The sequence below is a fragment of the Rhagoletis pomonella genome, unplaced genomic scaffold, assembly GCF_013731165.1.
Source record: "Rhagoletis pomonella isolate Grant_MI unplaced genomic scaffold, Rhpom_1.0 Rhpom_scaffold_00003, whole genome shotgun sequence".
Taxonomy (NCBI): Eukaryota; Metazoa; Arthropoda; class Insecta; order Diptera; family Tephritidae; genus Rhagoletis; species Rhagoletis pomonella.
In genome coordinates, this window is record NW_023458557.1 from 60317693 (window position 1) to 60335923 (window position 18231).

The following is an 18231-nucleotide window of genomic DNA, read 5'->3' on the forward strand; positions in this document are numbered from 1 at the left end:
TTGCCAATTGAGTGAAGTATTCTTGCTGAATACTTTTCATTCGATGTTTTGGGATTTTTTTGCTACTAATGACATCATAAGAATTGTTCGGCTGCCAAGAGGATTTCCACAAGTAATTATAAGTTCCACGTGCATGACCTAATCAACCTAAAGGCTTTCCGATTTATTGATTAAACACCAACATTCGACCTTTACGCAGCAGTTACTTGTCGATGAACGACGTTAAACTTTCTTGATTTCACAACTTGCTGTTAGTAAAAACATATTTTGCAATCATTCAAATAACTTGCAGCCGGCTTATCGATTTGCCTATCAAAAAAAGCTTTATATCAGTATGGAAATGCAATGCTCACCTGCGCGCATACATTCGTTTGTAAATTGTATGTATGTATGTACATATGTTTGCGTCATGTGGAATGCAATATTGTAAAAAATTTGCAAACATCGTCTTTACACAAATGTATTCCTAACCGTAGATATGGTTGTTATAAATTGTATTAATAAAACCGGTTTGCCTATTAACAATTTTGCTCTCATGTCTTTCATTCACAGTTTTGTAGTTCGTGTATATACGCATGTATGTACATCCTAGGTACATACATACATAAGTATATGTTTACAAATGCACACATGCTTCAGTTTTCTCCAGATCCTACTTTTTACTGTTTCCGCTAATTTATAGCGACTCAATTAGTACATAGTCACATTTAAAATCATCAAGCAGTATTCCCGTCACATGTTTCAGTATAATTCTACAATTACGTTGGTGACAATGTATTCGTTCGTTATGCATATGTATGTAGATCAAACTTTTATGATGAAAAAATCGATATGCAATGAAAACACTGCGAAACAAAGATATGACTAACCTTTAAATTGCCTATCAACTCCATAAATTGTAGGATTTGTCCCAGTCCTGTATTGAAACATGGTTTATCGGATGAGTTTTTCCGTTCATTGCCATTGCAACAACTACCATTCGAGCTGCTTGCATCCTGAGACGGATGTTGTCCATTTGTAGTGGCTCCAGTCTGATCAGCCTGTTTTAGAGCTTTGGGTTCAGCAGCCAAAGATGACATTGTGTTATATTGTGTTTGTTTATTTTTCAAACTTTTATTGTTTTGGGTATGGAAATGATGCAGATGCTGCTGATAGAATTTATGTATCTGTTGGGACTGTGTTGTTGTAGTATAAATAAGTGATGTTGTGTAATTCGAAGCTTGCGCGCTTGTCGACGTCGTCTTCAATGAATTCACGGCAATTTGGTATTCCGGACCAGCAGTGACACCACCGTTTTCAATCGCAGGCGAATCAAGACTGACGCTACGTTGTCGACCAACTTGACAGTTGACTTCGTGTACTTGTGAATGCTGCCTTTGTTCTAGTTGATATGATTGCTCTTTTTGTTGTTGTGGTTGACTAGAATTGGTGGCCAGCAACAGCTGTTGCTCATGCTCTCGCTTAAGTTTTCGGGGTTGTTTTGGTGATATCATTGCATCGTTTAGCGTTGGTAGTGACGTTACAATGGTTGGTCCAAATTCAGCTGCACCTTCGGCTGTTTGGCGAGTGGGTGATACTGACGCCGACATTCCTAATACTACATTTCTTGTAGTATTGGTTGCTGAAGCAACGACGGCAACTCGTTTGAGGTTTTCTTTTATCAAATCTCGGCCATTATTGCTAGCGCAGCTGTTTTGCAGTTTGCGGAGAGCTTTGATCAGTTGCTGAATGGAGAGCATTTTCGAGAAGTAGCTGAAAATATAAATGAAAATAGAGATTAATGAACCGATTGTATTTGTATGCATGAACGAACGACTACAGTAGCTGGTTTCCGTAACTCTTCTCTACCGATTATTTCACTACTGGTAGAGAATATACGTCATTCTCTACTACTCATTAGCAGTAGAGAACAGGGCGGCGAATTCATATCTCAATTCGCCTTGGTAGAGAATTGTTACAGAAACGAGCTACAGATCACCTAATCAGCCATCGTTGTATTTGTAATCGATTTTCAAACTAAAGTTTTCGTAGCGTTTTTGATGTTTTTTGGCTTTATTTACAACGTCTCCTACCTCTTCATAGTGGTTTTTAGCGATTTGATGTGTTTTCTGCAGCGATTTTAGTTACACTGCCGGAACAAAGTATTGGCACAGCAAATTTTTCACAATATATGCAACAATTTTTATTCTAGCATATTTCCGCCAATTTTGTATAAAAATATGGTTCGTTCTACAACAAAAAACATAAAAATGTAATTCCCAAACGTTGTGCAAAACTCGCAAAAATTTAACAAATTTTCATGCAATTTTCACCTTTTTAATCAGATTTTTTGGAATTTTTTGTGTATGCAGATTTGTAGACTAGGAATTACAGTTGATTTTTGTTAATTAATCCACGCAGTCTCTTCCATACAAAAAATTTTTTGTTTCGAAAATACTATATGCAAAACACCTTAAACAAAAAAATTCTCAAAAATCAATACGATTTTTGACTAACTCCCAATTTGCATTTTTTTTTACTGGAATTTAATGGGCTGCAAAACTGCATACTCTAAAAAATCTAGAAAATCTGGTTAAAGGGTTTAAAATTTGCATGAAAATTTGCTATTTTACGAGTTTTTCACAAAGTTTAGAAATTTATTTTTGTGTTTTGTTGTTGTAGAATGAACCATAATTGCATACCAAATTGGCGGAAAAATATTAGAATAAAAATCATTTCATATATTGTGAAAAATTTGCTGTGCCAATACTTTGTTCCGGCAGTGTATAAATTTTGATTTATTAAAAATATTTGATATAAAAGAAGTGCTTTGTGAATTTAACAAGTTTGTGCGTTGGTTTGGTTTGCCGAGAGGAGTAAATTTGCATGAAAAGCGGGTGCACTTTTGGTCAGAACTTTGGCATTGAAAAATGGAACTGTGCGGATGCTACGTGGTTGCAAAACACTTTCTATCACTATATTTTATGAACACCTTTGGCTCCTTTTTATTCAGTTTCACTTATTATATTTTATGATAAATGCCAATACCACCACGGCAGATGTGAAAAACGCTCAGAAATATGTATGTATACTTTTTTCTTGCTTCTTTGAATAGGTGATCTTGTTTTGTTGGTTCATGATTTGTATGTGCATATGTATGTACTAGGGTAGCCAACTTATTTTTGAGAAATCCCCGATTTCGACAATGAAATTCCCAGATTTTGCCCCAAATTTCGTAGAATTCCTCTCCCATAGATATCTGCTTATTTACAAAAAAAATGTTGAATGTATTTGTACATACTTCTGGGCTTTCTGTTTATTTTATTTTGAAATGTAATACAGCTTTACATTTATAAACCCAACCAAACTTTTATTAAGTTAGTTAACAAATAAAAAATAAGAAATGTACATTTAATATTTACATACATACATACATACAGTTGTCGAAAAAATTTAGTCGCACAATTTTTCACAATTATTTTTTTGGTTATTTAATATGAGTTTTTTTTATAAAAAATATAGTTCATTCTTTAACAAAACCCTTATAAATCCAAGATTCATACTTTGCGCAATATTGAAAAAAATCAACAAAACGGCAAAAATAGAAATGCAAATGACAATTTGTAAATAGTGCTTGAAATCAGTGAAACAAAAAAGAAAAAAATATGTTAACACCTAATTCCTCACAAAAAAAAACAGTCCATCCACTGATTCCCCACGTAAACTGAAATTCCCCACAAAAAACGGTCCGTTCCCCAATTCCCCACGCAAACTGAAATCGGGGAATTTCGCACGAGTTGGCTACCCTGGTATGTACGTAGAGTGATAAGATTTTCGCCAGGCAGTGAAATACATGCATATGTATGTGTATGTATAATTACGGTGACCATTCGTACCGATTGAATCCCGATTTTTAGTATTTTCTTAATTAATTTAATAAGAGACTCCTTGTACTCTGGCCCAAAAAAAAAGGTTTCGTATAAACGTGCAGCATTTTGGTTACCATAAAGGACATAGAACATAAACATAGCCAGAATCCTTATTTTCCATGAATTTCATTATATTTTATTCTGTCAAACTGATACTCTCGCCATATCATTCTTGTCTAATTTCTAATTGACAAAAAATCGTCAAAAATCAACGGTAAATCGAAACTACTTCAAACTTGCACTTCACAAATTTACTAAAGTTTAATGGGCTACAAAACTGCATACTCAAAACAATTATAGAAAATCTAATTAAAATCTTTAAAATTTTTATCAACATTTGTTACAATTCGTCGAATTTTTATAAATACTTTAAAAAGTTTGAAATTTTGATTTAAGAAAAAGCTTAAATAGTAAGTTATATTTTCAAAAAAAAAAAACAATAAACATTTGTTAAACAAAAAAAGTAGCCAAAACTTGCTCAAATGCCTTTTCCCAATTTACATTCTCGCCACCGTGGCGGCTCTTTGAGCCAAATGCGGCCCTTTGCCATGGATAACTAGATATGAAACTCTCTCATTTTTTTTGAGAGTGCGCCCAGGAACTCGTTTTCGTACTTGGCAGCACTGCCAATCCCTGGGCAGATAAACAGCTGACACGCGAAGTGGCGAGCTACCACTAAATGTGTGGAAAATCCATCACATTGAATTCAGTGGATTTCTTCTTCCCGCATTTTTTAATATTACTATAAAACAGTATTTGTAACTAAACACAATTTTCCTGGCAATATAAACAGTGAAATATCAAATAGATATGAAGAATATTGCAACTTTTGTTCGTTGTGTTGAATCAAAAGTTTCTCCATAAATTTCTCTATAAATGCCCATACATGTTTTCGTCACAGTGGCTCTACTGGAGAATTTTATAAAAAATACACACTTTGACAGCGCTCTCACGAGAAAAAGAGTTTCATATCTAGCTATCCATGCCTTTGCTTAGCAAAGTGCGGCTCTTTTTACTTTCTCTTTGCTTAGAACATTTTGGCTCTTTTTACTTTTTAAAATCTATATTTCTTTTTTCGACATTCTTTTCCATTGTGTTGTTTTTTTTTATTTTATTCCTTTTATATCGACATACGCAAATTAAGATCGGAATATTACCAGCAATTGGGGAATGAAAATTGGCTTTCTGACTTAATGTTCTTTACCGATATGATGGAACATTCGCAAAACTTGTATTTGCCTCTACAAGGAGAGAATAAAAATGTTTTTGATTTGTCGAAAAATATTTTAAGTTTTAAAGCTAAACTACTTCTTTTTATTCATATTCTCATAAAAAGAATATTACATCATTTTCCATGGCTAGAAAAAAATATTCCACATGATTCAAAGCAGATGTTGAAAAAATATTTGAAATTATTTAAATATACGTTTGCATACTTCATAAACCCTCTTTTATGTAACATAATTGAGGATGAATTTACAATATCCGAAATACTCCTCTTTTAGAAAAGTGAAGAAGAGTTGGAGTTTTTGGAATTAAAAGAAGATAAGGCACTGGAATGCAACATAAAGCTTTGTCATTGCTTGAATTCCGGCAACAAGTACCAGATTTAAAATATCCGCTTCTGAAAACAGCTACGTGCCGTATATTTAAAATTTTTGGTACAGCATATAACTGTGAGTCTTTGTACTCTTCAGTGAAATTCGTAAAGTCAAAACACCGTTCACAATTAATTGCATTCGCGTACGTGATAATTATTGAAAGTTATAAAAACCATCAGCTTTTTGTGTTCGCATATGCAAAAAACTTGCAAAGTAGGGGATATTGAGAGAGAAAAATGGCATTTTATTTTGAGGGAAAGCTGCTAGTTTCTGCTGGAAAAATTTTTACGAATAGCGATTTGCCAACAAGAAATCAGCTGTTCAAAAACAGCTGGTTGGAATTTACGCAAATCCCTGAATTGAATTGAATTTGCATTGATGGTTTGGAAGTTAAAATAGTAAAATGCGACTAATTAAACTTGTGAAAAGTACATAAGTAATTATTCGTTTAGTCAGTGACCTGTGTCAGGATAAGACTTCGAAATTCTTATAGGCAATATTGACTCGCGAGTCAACTGTGTACGTATTGACTCGCCTTTCGACTACACACAGTTGAGTCATTCAGAGTCATACCAGAGTCATGTCGGTGTAACTAACACATATTTATTTTTACTTAACACATCTAAATCGACTCGCGAATCAGACGCACCGTGTTGCCGCCTATTACGTTTTAAATTTTATACTTTTGAATGTAAACAAAATTTCTATCAGCTGCTCGTCTAACTTGCAAGATTCTGAAAATTTTCTGTGCGCGTAGTATTTTCCCTGCAAAAATCGCGACTACTTCATGCATGCATGTAAAGAGTACTCCCTAAGGGCCACGGAGTACTCCAAAATTAACCACAATTCATATAAAAACAAGTAAGAGCAGCGCTGTCTTCGGCTATGCCGAAGGCTTCATACCTTTCATGAACATCTGCAAATTTTAGTTTGACAGATTACTGATTTTGAATACATCTGCATACATCGATAGAGGAGTTACATACTTATATAAAAAATCGCATCTAAACAATCAGAGGTATGGAAGATATACTTTATATGGCACCAATCTAAGTGATTTTCACTGCTATGTGATCGGTATGTAAACCGGTAACACAATTTATTGGGTTTAGTTTCCTACATAAAGAAGATATATCGCAAAAACTGGTATCTGAACAATCAGTGGTATAGGAGATAAAGCTTATACAGCAAAGATTTTGACGATTTTCTCAGTAGACCTTGTATTTTTTATTTATAAAATATCTTACGAAATTTATCGGTTTTAGCTGTTCAAATAAAGGAGTTTTACCGTACAATCCCATATCTGAACAATCAGATGTATGGAAGATATATGTTGTAGTCATCCGATCCTTGTTATATTCACTCTAAGTATTCTGTAAATAATGAGTGAAAGTGGTGCGAAATTTCATGTTCCTAGCTGCATAAATGGAGGAGTTATGATAAAAGACCTCAAATCTGAACAATCAGTTGTATGGGGGCTACAGGTTATAGTGACCCGATCTTTGTTATTTTCACTGTAAATCTTCTGTTGATAATGAGTGAAAACAGCGCGAAATTTCATGGTCCTAGCTACATAAATGGATGAATTATAACGAAAAATCTCATATCTGAACAATCAGTTGTATGGGAGCTATAGGTTATAGTGACCCGATCTTTGTAATTTTCACTGTAAGTATTCTGTTGATAATGGGTGCAAGTACTGCAAAATTTCATGTTCGTAGCTGCATAAATGCAGAAGTTATAACGAAAAATCTCATATCTGAACAATCAGTTGTATGGGAGCTATATGTTATAGTGGTCCGATTCTTCCGGTTCCGACAAATGATTAATACATTATAAAAATACACCCACCTACCAAATTTGATCCGGATATCTCGAAAACTGAGAGACTAGATTGCATACAAACAGACAGACAGACGGACAGACGGACAGACGGACAGACGGACAGACGGACATGGCTAAATCAACTCAGCTCGACGTTCTGATCATATAAGTATACATTTTAATGGGTCTATCTCTTTTTGTTCTGGTACTTACAAACATCGGACCAAAGTTATAATACCATTTCATGCTCATGAAAGGTATAAATATGGTCCAACTAACATTGCGATGTCCTAGGGCAGGACCATATACTCCATCTCTGCATTACATCAGAGTAGCACAAAACTACTCCAACATATTAACAATGACGTTGTTGGTTTGCTTTTTCGTTTGTACACGCTTTTGTTCTTCATTTGATGCTTTTTCGCAATTAATAAAAACCAAAAACAAAAATAAAAAATTACATGTTGCCTCTTTCGGTATTTGAACCCGAACATGCTGTGAGCTAACAACTAACAGCGAGCATCTCTACACGTTCAGCTACAGCCAGACATGAAAATGTGCTTTCAAATGCTCAACTTCAATCACATTTCGTTAAAACACGAGCAGTGATCGGGGTACCAATAAAATGGTGCAGAGACACGAGTTGGTCCGCTACAGCATGATAGAGGAGCATTTTTGTAAGTACTCCAAAATACCACAAATAGATCACATGGTCCAACGATTTTTGCAGGGTTGGATATTTTTCTCTTGCGAGAGAACAGATGACATTTCGCCGGACATTTTTTACTGGAAATTTTAAACGACGTACTTATTGACTAACCAACATTTAACAGAACGGTTACGAACGGGTTTAACTGACGTAAAAGCAGATATTGAAAATTTGGCCAAAGGGATCTTTTAAATTTTCTTTAAATTAACTAAAATTAATGTTTTTTATTTCTAATAATAATCTCATTTGAAAATAAAAGTTTTGTTTTTGTGGTTTTTTTTGGTGGCTCTTTGTGGCATTCAGAATTTACATGTGGCACTTTTCGGCCCTGGCCTTGCCCACCCCTGGTATATATTGTGCGTATACATTTTTGCGATAATTTTTCAAGTTCTTTGTTTTATTTTAAATAAAACTGTATAAAAAGATGTTATATCTCTTTATTCAAAAAAAATTGTACGTTCGGATTCGATGCTTCAGAAATGTTCCGATTTTTGGCCAAAGAAATCTGGTCCCCGTATGTATAATAGATTTGTATAAATACATACATATACATATATAACCAGATGTACATAAGTACATTACATAATAGCAAATAGAATATAACACATAGTTTTAATGTATGTGCATACATACAGTTACCCACAAAATAATACGAGTGCGATATTTTGACCAGTTTTGGCTATTTGTCTTTTGTTTATTTAATGTTTATTGTTTTTTATAAAAGTCTAGCAGGCTATAAAGCAAGCACCATATAAATTCAGATTTGGAACTTTGTAAAAAAATTTTAAAAATTGTCGCGAATTTTCACCCAAATTTCAAATTATTTAAACAGAATCTTTACAAAAAATTGTAGCTCACTTAATCAATATACTTATTTCTAAAAGGTATTTTTGTGTTACCAAACGATATCTCATTTAATATTTTATCAAATTTAATGCATGATATATCATTTTGAAGGGGAGAAGCTCACGCACATGCGAATAATAGTCACGTTTTTATACCCGAGCGCACTTGTGCACAAGGGTATATTAGTTTTGTTCACATAGCGGTTGTTTGTAACAACCAAAACGAATCGAGATAGATATAGACAAACGTATACATAAATGATCAGGATGAAAAAAGAAATCGATTAAGCCATGTCTGTCTGTCCGTCCGTCTGTCTGTCCGTCCGTCCGTGTACACGATAACTCGAGCAACAATTGAGATATCTCAACGAAATTTGGTACGTAGGTTTCCCTTAATCCAAGGTAGGTTGGTATTGAAAATGGGCGAAATCGGACTGTAACCACGCCCACTTCCCATATAACGGTAATTTCCAGAAATACGAAAACTGCGATATTTTAGTAACTACTGAAGATAATTCACTCAAAATTGATATTTACAATAATTTTTAGACGAGAAATAAGTATATTATACATTTTTGGAAAATGGGCGTAGCCACGCCCACTTATGGTTACATGTGTATATCTTGGTAACCGCTGCACCAATTTCTTCCAAACTTGGCACAGTTATTGGCCTTGGAACAGTATACAAAATCGTCGAAAATTTTTAAAATCAGACGATAACCACGCCCACATCCCATATAACGGTAATTTAGACAAATACAAAATCTTCGATAAATCAGTAAATATTGAAGCTAATTTATTCAAAATTGATGCTTCCAACAATTCTTTACCAAGAAATACGTTTATGGTAAAATTTTGGAAAATGGGCGTGGCCCCGCCCACTTATGATCACATATATGTATATCGGTAACCGTTCTAGCAATTTGTACCAAACTCGGTGTGGTTATTGTGCTTGCCACATATAAGCAAAACGTTTAAAATTATTGAAATCGAACTAAAATTACGGCCGCTTTTCATATAACGGTAAATTTCAGAAATGCTTGAAACTTCAATATTTCGAAATTGAAGGACGCTAATTTACTCAAAATTTATACACCCCGGCTTACCATCTAGCGGTAGGTTTCGGAAAGGTGAAAAAACATATATTTAATACTTGCGCCGGGTATTTAATGTTCGGCTCCGCCCGAAATTAGACTTTCTTACTTGTTTAAATTTAGCTATTTATTTTAAAAAAGGGGTTTTAAATATGAAAGCACTCCATCAAATTGAATGAACTAAACACCATTCTGAAGGTACAGGTTTAGGTAAAAAATAAAAATCTTTAGGATTGTGACCTGCTTAAATTTTTAGTATATATCGTCACTAGACACGAATAAAGGCGCGCTAGTGTTACGACGGCGAAAAAAGACGCATAAAAAAATTTTACGAAAAAAGGCGCTTAAGAAAAACTTCGACGAAGAAAGCCGCGTAACCTAGTTGACGGCGAAGAAAGACGCGTAATCATAGATTTATGCTTGGCCAAGGACTGTCACTTCAGCATTATTTCCCCAAAAACTATTTACGGAATGTACATACTATTACACCCGCAAACATAGTTGACCGCGAAAATCAGTTTACGCGTCCTTCTTCGCCGTCAAATATTTTAACGCGTCTTTCTTCGCCGTCAACTATGTTAAGAGACTTTCTTCGCTGAAGTTTTTATTGTGCGCCTTTTTTCGCGGTTAACTTTTGAAGTTGCGCCTTTATTCGTGTCTAGTGACGATATGTATGTATATCTTGAGTAAAATATTGCCACGCACCATGATTCAATTATACAAGGTTAGATAATTATTGACAGCTGCGGTTTGACACTCCCTTACAAAAGGTTGCATTTTTTGAAGGACGGAGAAAAGGGGAGGAATGAAATCTCTTGGTGCGAAAATGGTAGAAAAGTACGCAAAGTAGGCAATTATTGGTGAAATTCCTTTTGTAAATTCTAATGTATTTGCAGGAAATCTGGCGTTTTAAACTAAATTTTGAACGTAATATTGATGTATCTATGTGAATTACGTAATTTATGTGCTATTTAGCTGTATAAAAACTGCAAAAATGACTCAAAATTGAAATAAGACTACTATGAGATTGATGTAAACATCCAATTTAAAAACAGTTTATGTTTTCACCAGTTAAATATGCTTCATATGCATATACAAATAAACATATTGCACAAACGCTCATACTCCTATTTCACACCAAAGTTACACTGTTTCCATGTAAATGTGCAAAGAAGCAACACGGTCCCACTGCTAAGGGAGCGGTGCGAGAGAGACAACTGTCAGTTTATCGAACCTTGTATTATTGAATCATGGCCACGCATTCAGCGCATGAAACACATTTAAATGCTCTCTTCAGCCGAGAGCCTCCGTTGCTCGCGCTGCATTTCTTTTTAGTTTATTTAATAATTTTATTATTATTTAAGCTTCCATAAAAAAAAATATATAAAAAAATGCTCTCTTAACCAGAAGTCACAATTTTGAACTATTTAAAAATCTATATACATACATACTTATTTCTAAAAGGTATTTTTGTGTTACGACACGATATCTCCCTTACAGGACTTGAAAAACTGCCAGCAAAGCAGCAGCAGCATTACTATTTTTGCTTTTGCTTAGCTTTAAAATCTTCGATTTTGATTCGAACTGCTTTGCTTTTGCTGTAACTTTGAAAAGTTTATTTTGTTTTTTATCGGCAGTTTATTTAAACAATTTTATTGCTTTCGACTTGCTGTGATAGTGCTTTTGCTGTGCTGTTATCTGCTTGGCTGTGTTGTACACATGACGCTTTTGCAGCATGGTATATTAGGTTCGTTCGCGTAGCTGTTAATTGTTCATGTTTAACCAAAACTTACAAGTTTTTGCGTTCGCGTACGCAAAAAACTTGCAAAGTAGGGGAAATTGAGAGAGCAAACTGACATTTCATTTTGAGGGGAAGCTGCTGGTTTCTGCTGAAAAAATTTTTGCCAACAGCAATTTGGCAACAGGAAAACAGCTGATCAAAAACAGCTGGTTGGCATTTACACAAATCACAAAATTGAATTTGATGGTTTGGAAGATAAAAATTACAAAATCCGACTAATTAAACTTGTAAGAAATAAGTAGTTGTTTGTTTAATCAATAAACTGTGTCAGTATAACACTTTGCGATGACTTTTCGTACGTTTTAAATTTTACACTTTTGTATGTAAACAAAAATTATATCAGCTGTTCGTCTAACTTGCAAGTTTCTGCAAATTTTCTGTTCGCGTACTATTTTGGATATTTCTCTCTTGTGAGAGAACAGATGACATTTCGCCGAAATTTGGCAGTTGGTTGGTTTCTGCTGGAAATTTTAAACGAACGCACCTATTATCTAAGTACATATTAACTCCGCCATCAATGCAAAGCTTATCAGGGTAAGCGACTAGTGGATTTGCGCACGCATATGTACATATAATATCCTCTATTTCTGCCAATTCGATGCTTCGCAGAAAATTTATAGTCAAATTGCTGTTGATTTGCTGCTGTTGCGCTGTCTTTGTGCTTCCACAATTTGCTTTCGAAATTTCGTAGCAAAACGGCAGCCAAAGCATTTGTTTGATTTTTGAATTGCTTTTGCTTTGCTTTCGATATCATATATCAAAGCACCGCAAAAGCAAATTAAATAAAAATATTACAGCATTTTCAAACCCTGCTCCCTTAATATTTTATCAAATTCTTCTGATTGAAGAGAAGCTCACGTACGAGCGAAAGATAGGCTGACTTCCAAAATGCAATTTGCAATGTATACGTCGCAAGCATCATGTTCCTATTGTAAGAGTATTTTTGTATACCTGTCATAGAATTCATGGTAAGACTTGGGGAATATCACCCAAACTAACGTATTGGTCTTTCAATACGGTAGTAAAACCCGAATGGTGAGGCTGTGGAATGTAGCAGGAGTTATCAAAAGTAAAAATATTCTAAATTCTAATGTAGCTGATGAAGCTAGCGAAATAGTTTGTGGCTGTGGTACTACATTCTGTTTAGCCAGTAAACGAGGGTACCACATTGAGTAACTGCACCGACTGGTCCGCATTACTGGCATTCCTCGTTTGTCTGTTCAGATAGAAAAGGAGGCCTGCTGGAGTGCCGTACGGCTGCCCAATACGATCAGCATGAAAAGTGGAGATCATGGGGTCATTCGGATGTTCTCAATTTATTCCTGGATGCTCCCGAGTTATCCTTCTACAAACCCTACAAGGTCAGAATTCTTGAAAGGAACTGCTGTGAAGCGATAATAAATAGTAATGGCGAAAGGTCACAAGCAGAGTTGGGCAAAATTTATTCGAATGACGAATAACAAATGAATAAATTTTGTTTATTCAAAAAAAAATATTGGAATGACGAATAAAATAATAATCAAACAAGTAATTTATGTATATATATATGTACATATATTTATGTATAAAATGATATCCGTTTGCTTTGTTGCGATTTAACTCAAACCCCTGGATAGATTTAAGTCAAATTTTCGGAGGTTATTCCCTGCGCATTAAGTCCTATTAAAGGCTACTAGAAAACTCCTCGGTGGCGATGGAGCCGAGTTATTTATAAAAGCCGTATTTATGAACCGATTGCTTTCAAATTCAAAATTGTTCTTCCTGCATGATGAAAAATACTTATGCGAAAAATCGACCCACTAGGTGGCGCTGCAGTTGAGTTATTTAGAAAATCCCTATTTATTGTACAATCAGGTTGCAATTCATAATGGTGCTGCTGTCGAAATCATTAGTCATATGTCTGCACTACTTTGTTTTTTATGTTTATATTATACGAATTTACGATGTCTCACGTCGTCATACACCCTAAATGTGACCTTGCATCTACCTCCGCCTGATGAAATTGCTCGTACGGCCATTGCTGCAGCAGTAAGACTCAAGGAAACCAGCTCTTGGATATTTTAAAAGTGGCGAATCAGCAAGGAAAGTTTCGACCACATCTTTCCAAGAAAGACCACTGTTGGTATATCAATGGCCAAATTTTACATCGAGGATTTTTGGCTCTCTTATAATAGAAAACGCACATCTGTGCTCTTCAGCTTCCTTATAAGGACTTGTGTTGGCCTACATGACATAAGACTAGAGGTTGACGCATCGGACCAATGTTGTAGTTGCAAGATCATAGAAGAAGATTACGCACACTTAGAAAAGATCTCACAAGTGGAAACAAGACCATCGGTAAAGCTCATGATATTGAAAGGGATTTTTTCTTGCATATAGCATCAGAGCGCTATTTTTTTGGCAGAAATATGTGTGAGAAGGGTTCTGTTCTTTAGTTGTTCAACCTAAATTAAGAATTTTTACTTTACCCATATTTGGTTTTCAACGCTATTCTTGCATTGGCCAACGCAAAAAATCTTATCAGGGGCCGCGAAACCAGAGGGAATGGGCTAGTATTCTTGATAAAATAGTAAACAGGATTCAGCTAACTCACAATCGTTGACAATAGAAATAAAAGTAAAAGGTGGCTCAATGTATTAAAAATGAGTTTTTATTCATTATTTAAAATAACGAATAAATTATTCGAAAGCAATTTATTCACGAATAATTTATTTGTGAATGAGTTATCTGCGAATAATTATATTACGGATAAAATTTTAATCGAATAATTATCTAAATAAGAATTTATTCGAATAATGCCCAACTCTGGTCACAAGTATGATACACCGACAGATCGAATGTGGACGGCGGGAATAATGTGGCAGCCATACTTGGACCAAGATTCCAATGGGTGCATACCCAACGATATTCCTGGCGGAAGTCTCCGCAATCGAAGTCTGTGTTCCCGAATGTCTTCGTAGAAGGGCAAATGTGGCCATAATAAATATTAATTCGGATGGTCAGGCAGCGGTTAATGCCTTAGACTCTGGTCAAGGCTTGTGGACACATGTTTTCAACTACCTGGGAGCCCACAATAGCATAACGCTGTGGTGGGGCATGAAGGGTTTAAAGGCAAGGGAAGAGCTGACATGACATTGAAAAAAATTTTAAAAACTAAAAAAAATTTTGGTAGGTTTGGTTGCTTTTGGTAGGAAAAAAATTTGTCCGTGGCAACACTGGTATCATACAAATATTTACGGCATCACTAAAAAAGTTGATGCTTGCCATGTGAGAGAGAAACACAAATAGTCTGTTCCTTTGAGCTTCGGACTAAAACCTGTGGAACTGTAACAACTATTTTACTCTCTCAAGTGAGAGTAAAAGGAGAACAGATGCAGAAGTGCACGGGCACGCAAAAAGCACTATTTCCTGTAAAAACGTCAGTCGGTTTGTTTACATGTCATTTGGACAACATGATTTGGCTGAAATATTACCAACTAATTATTAAAATCTATACGTCTTCAAATATTTCTTGGTTTACTTCAATTTTTTTACAAATATAAGGTTCTTTGCTTACACCGCTTTCTGTTTTTGTTTGCACGTGCAAATCAGCTGATCGTTTGACACTTTTCATGAACTTACAGGAAAAAAAACTCCAGACTAAATCCTGTAACTTCTGACTAGTGTTGCCAGAACTTTTTTGACGAACCGGCTAAATTAGCAAATAAAACCGGCTAAAAACGGCTAAAATGTTTCAACTAAATTTCACATGTTTTATTCAAATAAATCACGAGTAAATAGACTATTTCTTGGAGATAATTTACGAATTCGAGCCTTAAAAAATTTCGCCAGCAAGAATTTGCAATTAGGAAAAACATATGATTGTGGCACATGGTTGGATTTTTCGTCGCCGATAATTTGAATACACAAGTTCGTTAAATTTTAAAATTTACAAACTGGAGCGATTTTAAAATGAACAAGTAAGAAAGTCTAAGTTCGGGCGGAGCCGAACATTAAATACCCGGCGCAAGTATTAAATATATGTTTTTTCACCTTTCCGAAACCTTCCGTTAGATGGTAAGCCGGGGTGTATCAATTTTGAGTAAATTAGCGTCCTTCAATTTCGAAATATTGAAGTTTCAAGGATTTCTGAAATTTATCGTTATATGAGAAGCGGCCGTTATTTTAGTTCGATTTCAATAATTTTCAACGTTTTGCTTATATGTGGCAAGCACAATAACCACACCGAGTTTGGTACAAATTGGTAGAACGGTTACCGATATACATACTTATATGTGATCATAAGTGGGCGGTGCCACGCCCATTTTCCAAAATTTTACCATAAACGTATTTCTTGGTAAAGAATTGTTGGAAGCATCAATTTTGAATAAATTAGCTTCAATATTTACTGATTTATCGAAGATTATGTATTTCTCTAAATTACCGTTATATGGGAGGTGGGCGTGGTTATTGATCGATTTTAAAACTTTTCTTCCATTTGGTATGTTGTGCGGAGACCAACAACTGTGCCAAGTTTGGAAGAAATTGGTGCAGCGGTTACCGAGATATACACATGTAACCATAAGCGGGCGTGGCTACGCCCATTTTCCAAAAATTTATAATATTCTTATTTTTCGTCTAAAACTTATTATAAATATCAATTTTGAGTGAATAATCTCCAGTAGTTACTAAAATATCGCAGTTTTCGTATTTCTGAAAATTACCGTTATATAGGAAGTAGGCGTGGTTATTGAGCGATTTTAAAAATTTTCGGCCATTTGGTATGTTGTGCGAAGGCCAACAACTGTGCCAAGTTTGGAAGAAATTGGTGCAGCGGTTACCAAGATATACACATGGCTACGCCCATTTTCCAAAAATTTATAATATTCTTATTTTTCGTCTAAAAATTATTGTAAATATCAATTTTGAGTGAATTATCTTCAGTAGTTACTAAAATATCGCAGTTTTCGTATTTCTGGAAATTACCGTTATATGGGAAGTGGGCGTGGTTATTGTCCGATTTCGCTCATTTTCAATACCAACCTACCTTGGATTAACAAAAACCTACATACCAAATTTCGTTGAGATATCTCAATTTTTGCTCGAGTTATCGTGTACACGGACGGACGGACAGACGGACAGACGGACAGACGGACGGACAGACAGACATGGCTTAATCAATTTCTTTTTTCATTCTGATCATTTATGTATACATTTGTCTATATCTATCTCGATTCGTTTTGGCTGTTACAAACAACCGTTATGTGAACAAAATTAATATACCCTTGTGCACAAGTGCGCTCGGGTATAAAAATGTAAGTTAATACTTGTTTGCTTAATTAATTTAGTTAATTCCAATGATTTGGAAGGTACTCGGCAAAAAAAAGCTGTATTCTTAATCGGAATACAATCTCAACCAGCGTCGATATAGTAAACCCGACAAAGAAATTGAAACGTATGTTGAAGAAAGTTGGACTGACAAGATATATACACGTAGATCCTGTTGTTTGCCCCTCTGAAAGAATTTTAAAAATTCTATACAAATTTCTTTTGTTCGAAATGCAACCGTGGACACTATCTGGCAGAAAAACTTGCAAATTTGCGTTCGTATAGAAAAATGCAAGTTTCTCTACATAAGAGAGAATTTGGGAGCATTTTTTCTTACTATCTGATATTTTGAGTGATAATTCTCGCTGGATTTTCGACGAACAAACCTATTGTCTTCCCTACAAGGCCTTTTCAGACTGGCCGATTCTCAATACACTCAAATAGAAACCAATCCACATAAAAAACGCTGTAAAAATTTCCCTTCAATTTTAAGGCAGTAAAATAACGACCTTAAATTAACATCAACCGAGGCCATATGTTGACAATGGATGCAAAACACAGTTACACAAAAGAACTGGTCAGATTTTCCAGAAATCCCTTCAATTCTGATGTAAAATATGATGCCAAAAGACTGCATATCTCCCATTTAGATGACCGGTCATATTACCGGCAGATGTATCGTACGATTCCCAGAGAGTTTTACTTAACATAGAAATTTGTGCTCTTTTATTTTCATTTTGACTCACTTCAGTGTTGGTTCCTTTAATTCAAGTTCGTATTTGGTTTTTGGAATTTAAATAAGTTCTCAGCAAAAAAGTTTGTTTAAAAAAATACATATGTGTACATAGGGCTTGAAAATATCAATTTTTCCCTTACCTTAAACCTTTGGGAGTGGGCAAAAATTATGTTTTGTAATTTAGACAGAATTGAATATGCGCTATCTGGGAAGACAATATCTACATGTAATATTTTTTTCTGTTGGCACTATATCCAAACACAAACGCATCTTAAGTGTCTTAACAGTGAAACAATTTATTATTTTTTAAGTTTGCGAATAAAACTTCACACTTAAAATTAAGACATTTATAACAAACATTTTATGAAGAAAATCCCTTCTTCGTTTAAAATAAAAATAAGCGAAA

General features: G+C 34.8%; 1 protein-coding gene across 2 annotated transcripts in view; it reads right to left on the reverse strand.

The window, feature by feature from the left end:
* The window catches only part of LOC118735328, a 126288-nt gene that overhangs the window by 80300 nt on the left and 27757 nt on the right, over positions 1-18231 (reverse strand). The window contains exons 1-2 of one of the 2 annotated variants that reach the window (XM_036465019.1): positions 2073-2095; positions 870-1752 (exon numbers count right to left, since the gene is read on the reverse strand). In XM_036465019.1, coding sequence (XP_036320912.1) covers positions 870-1752; positions 2073-2080 — 891 coding nt within the window. In that variant the 5' untranslated portion in view covers positions 2081-2095. Of the gene's footprint in view, positions 1-869; positions 1753-2072; positions 2096-18231 lie in introns of those variants that run through there. The other variant, XM_036465020.1, reaches the window with a different exon arrangement.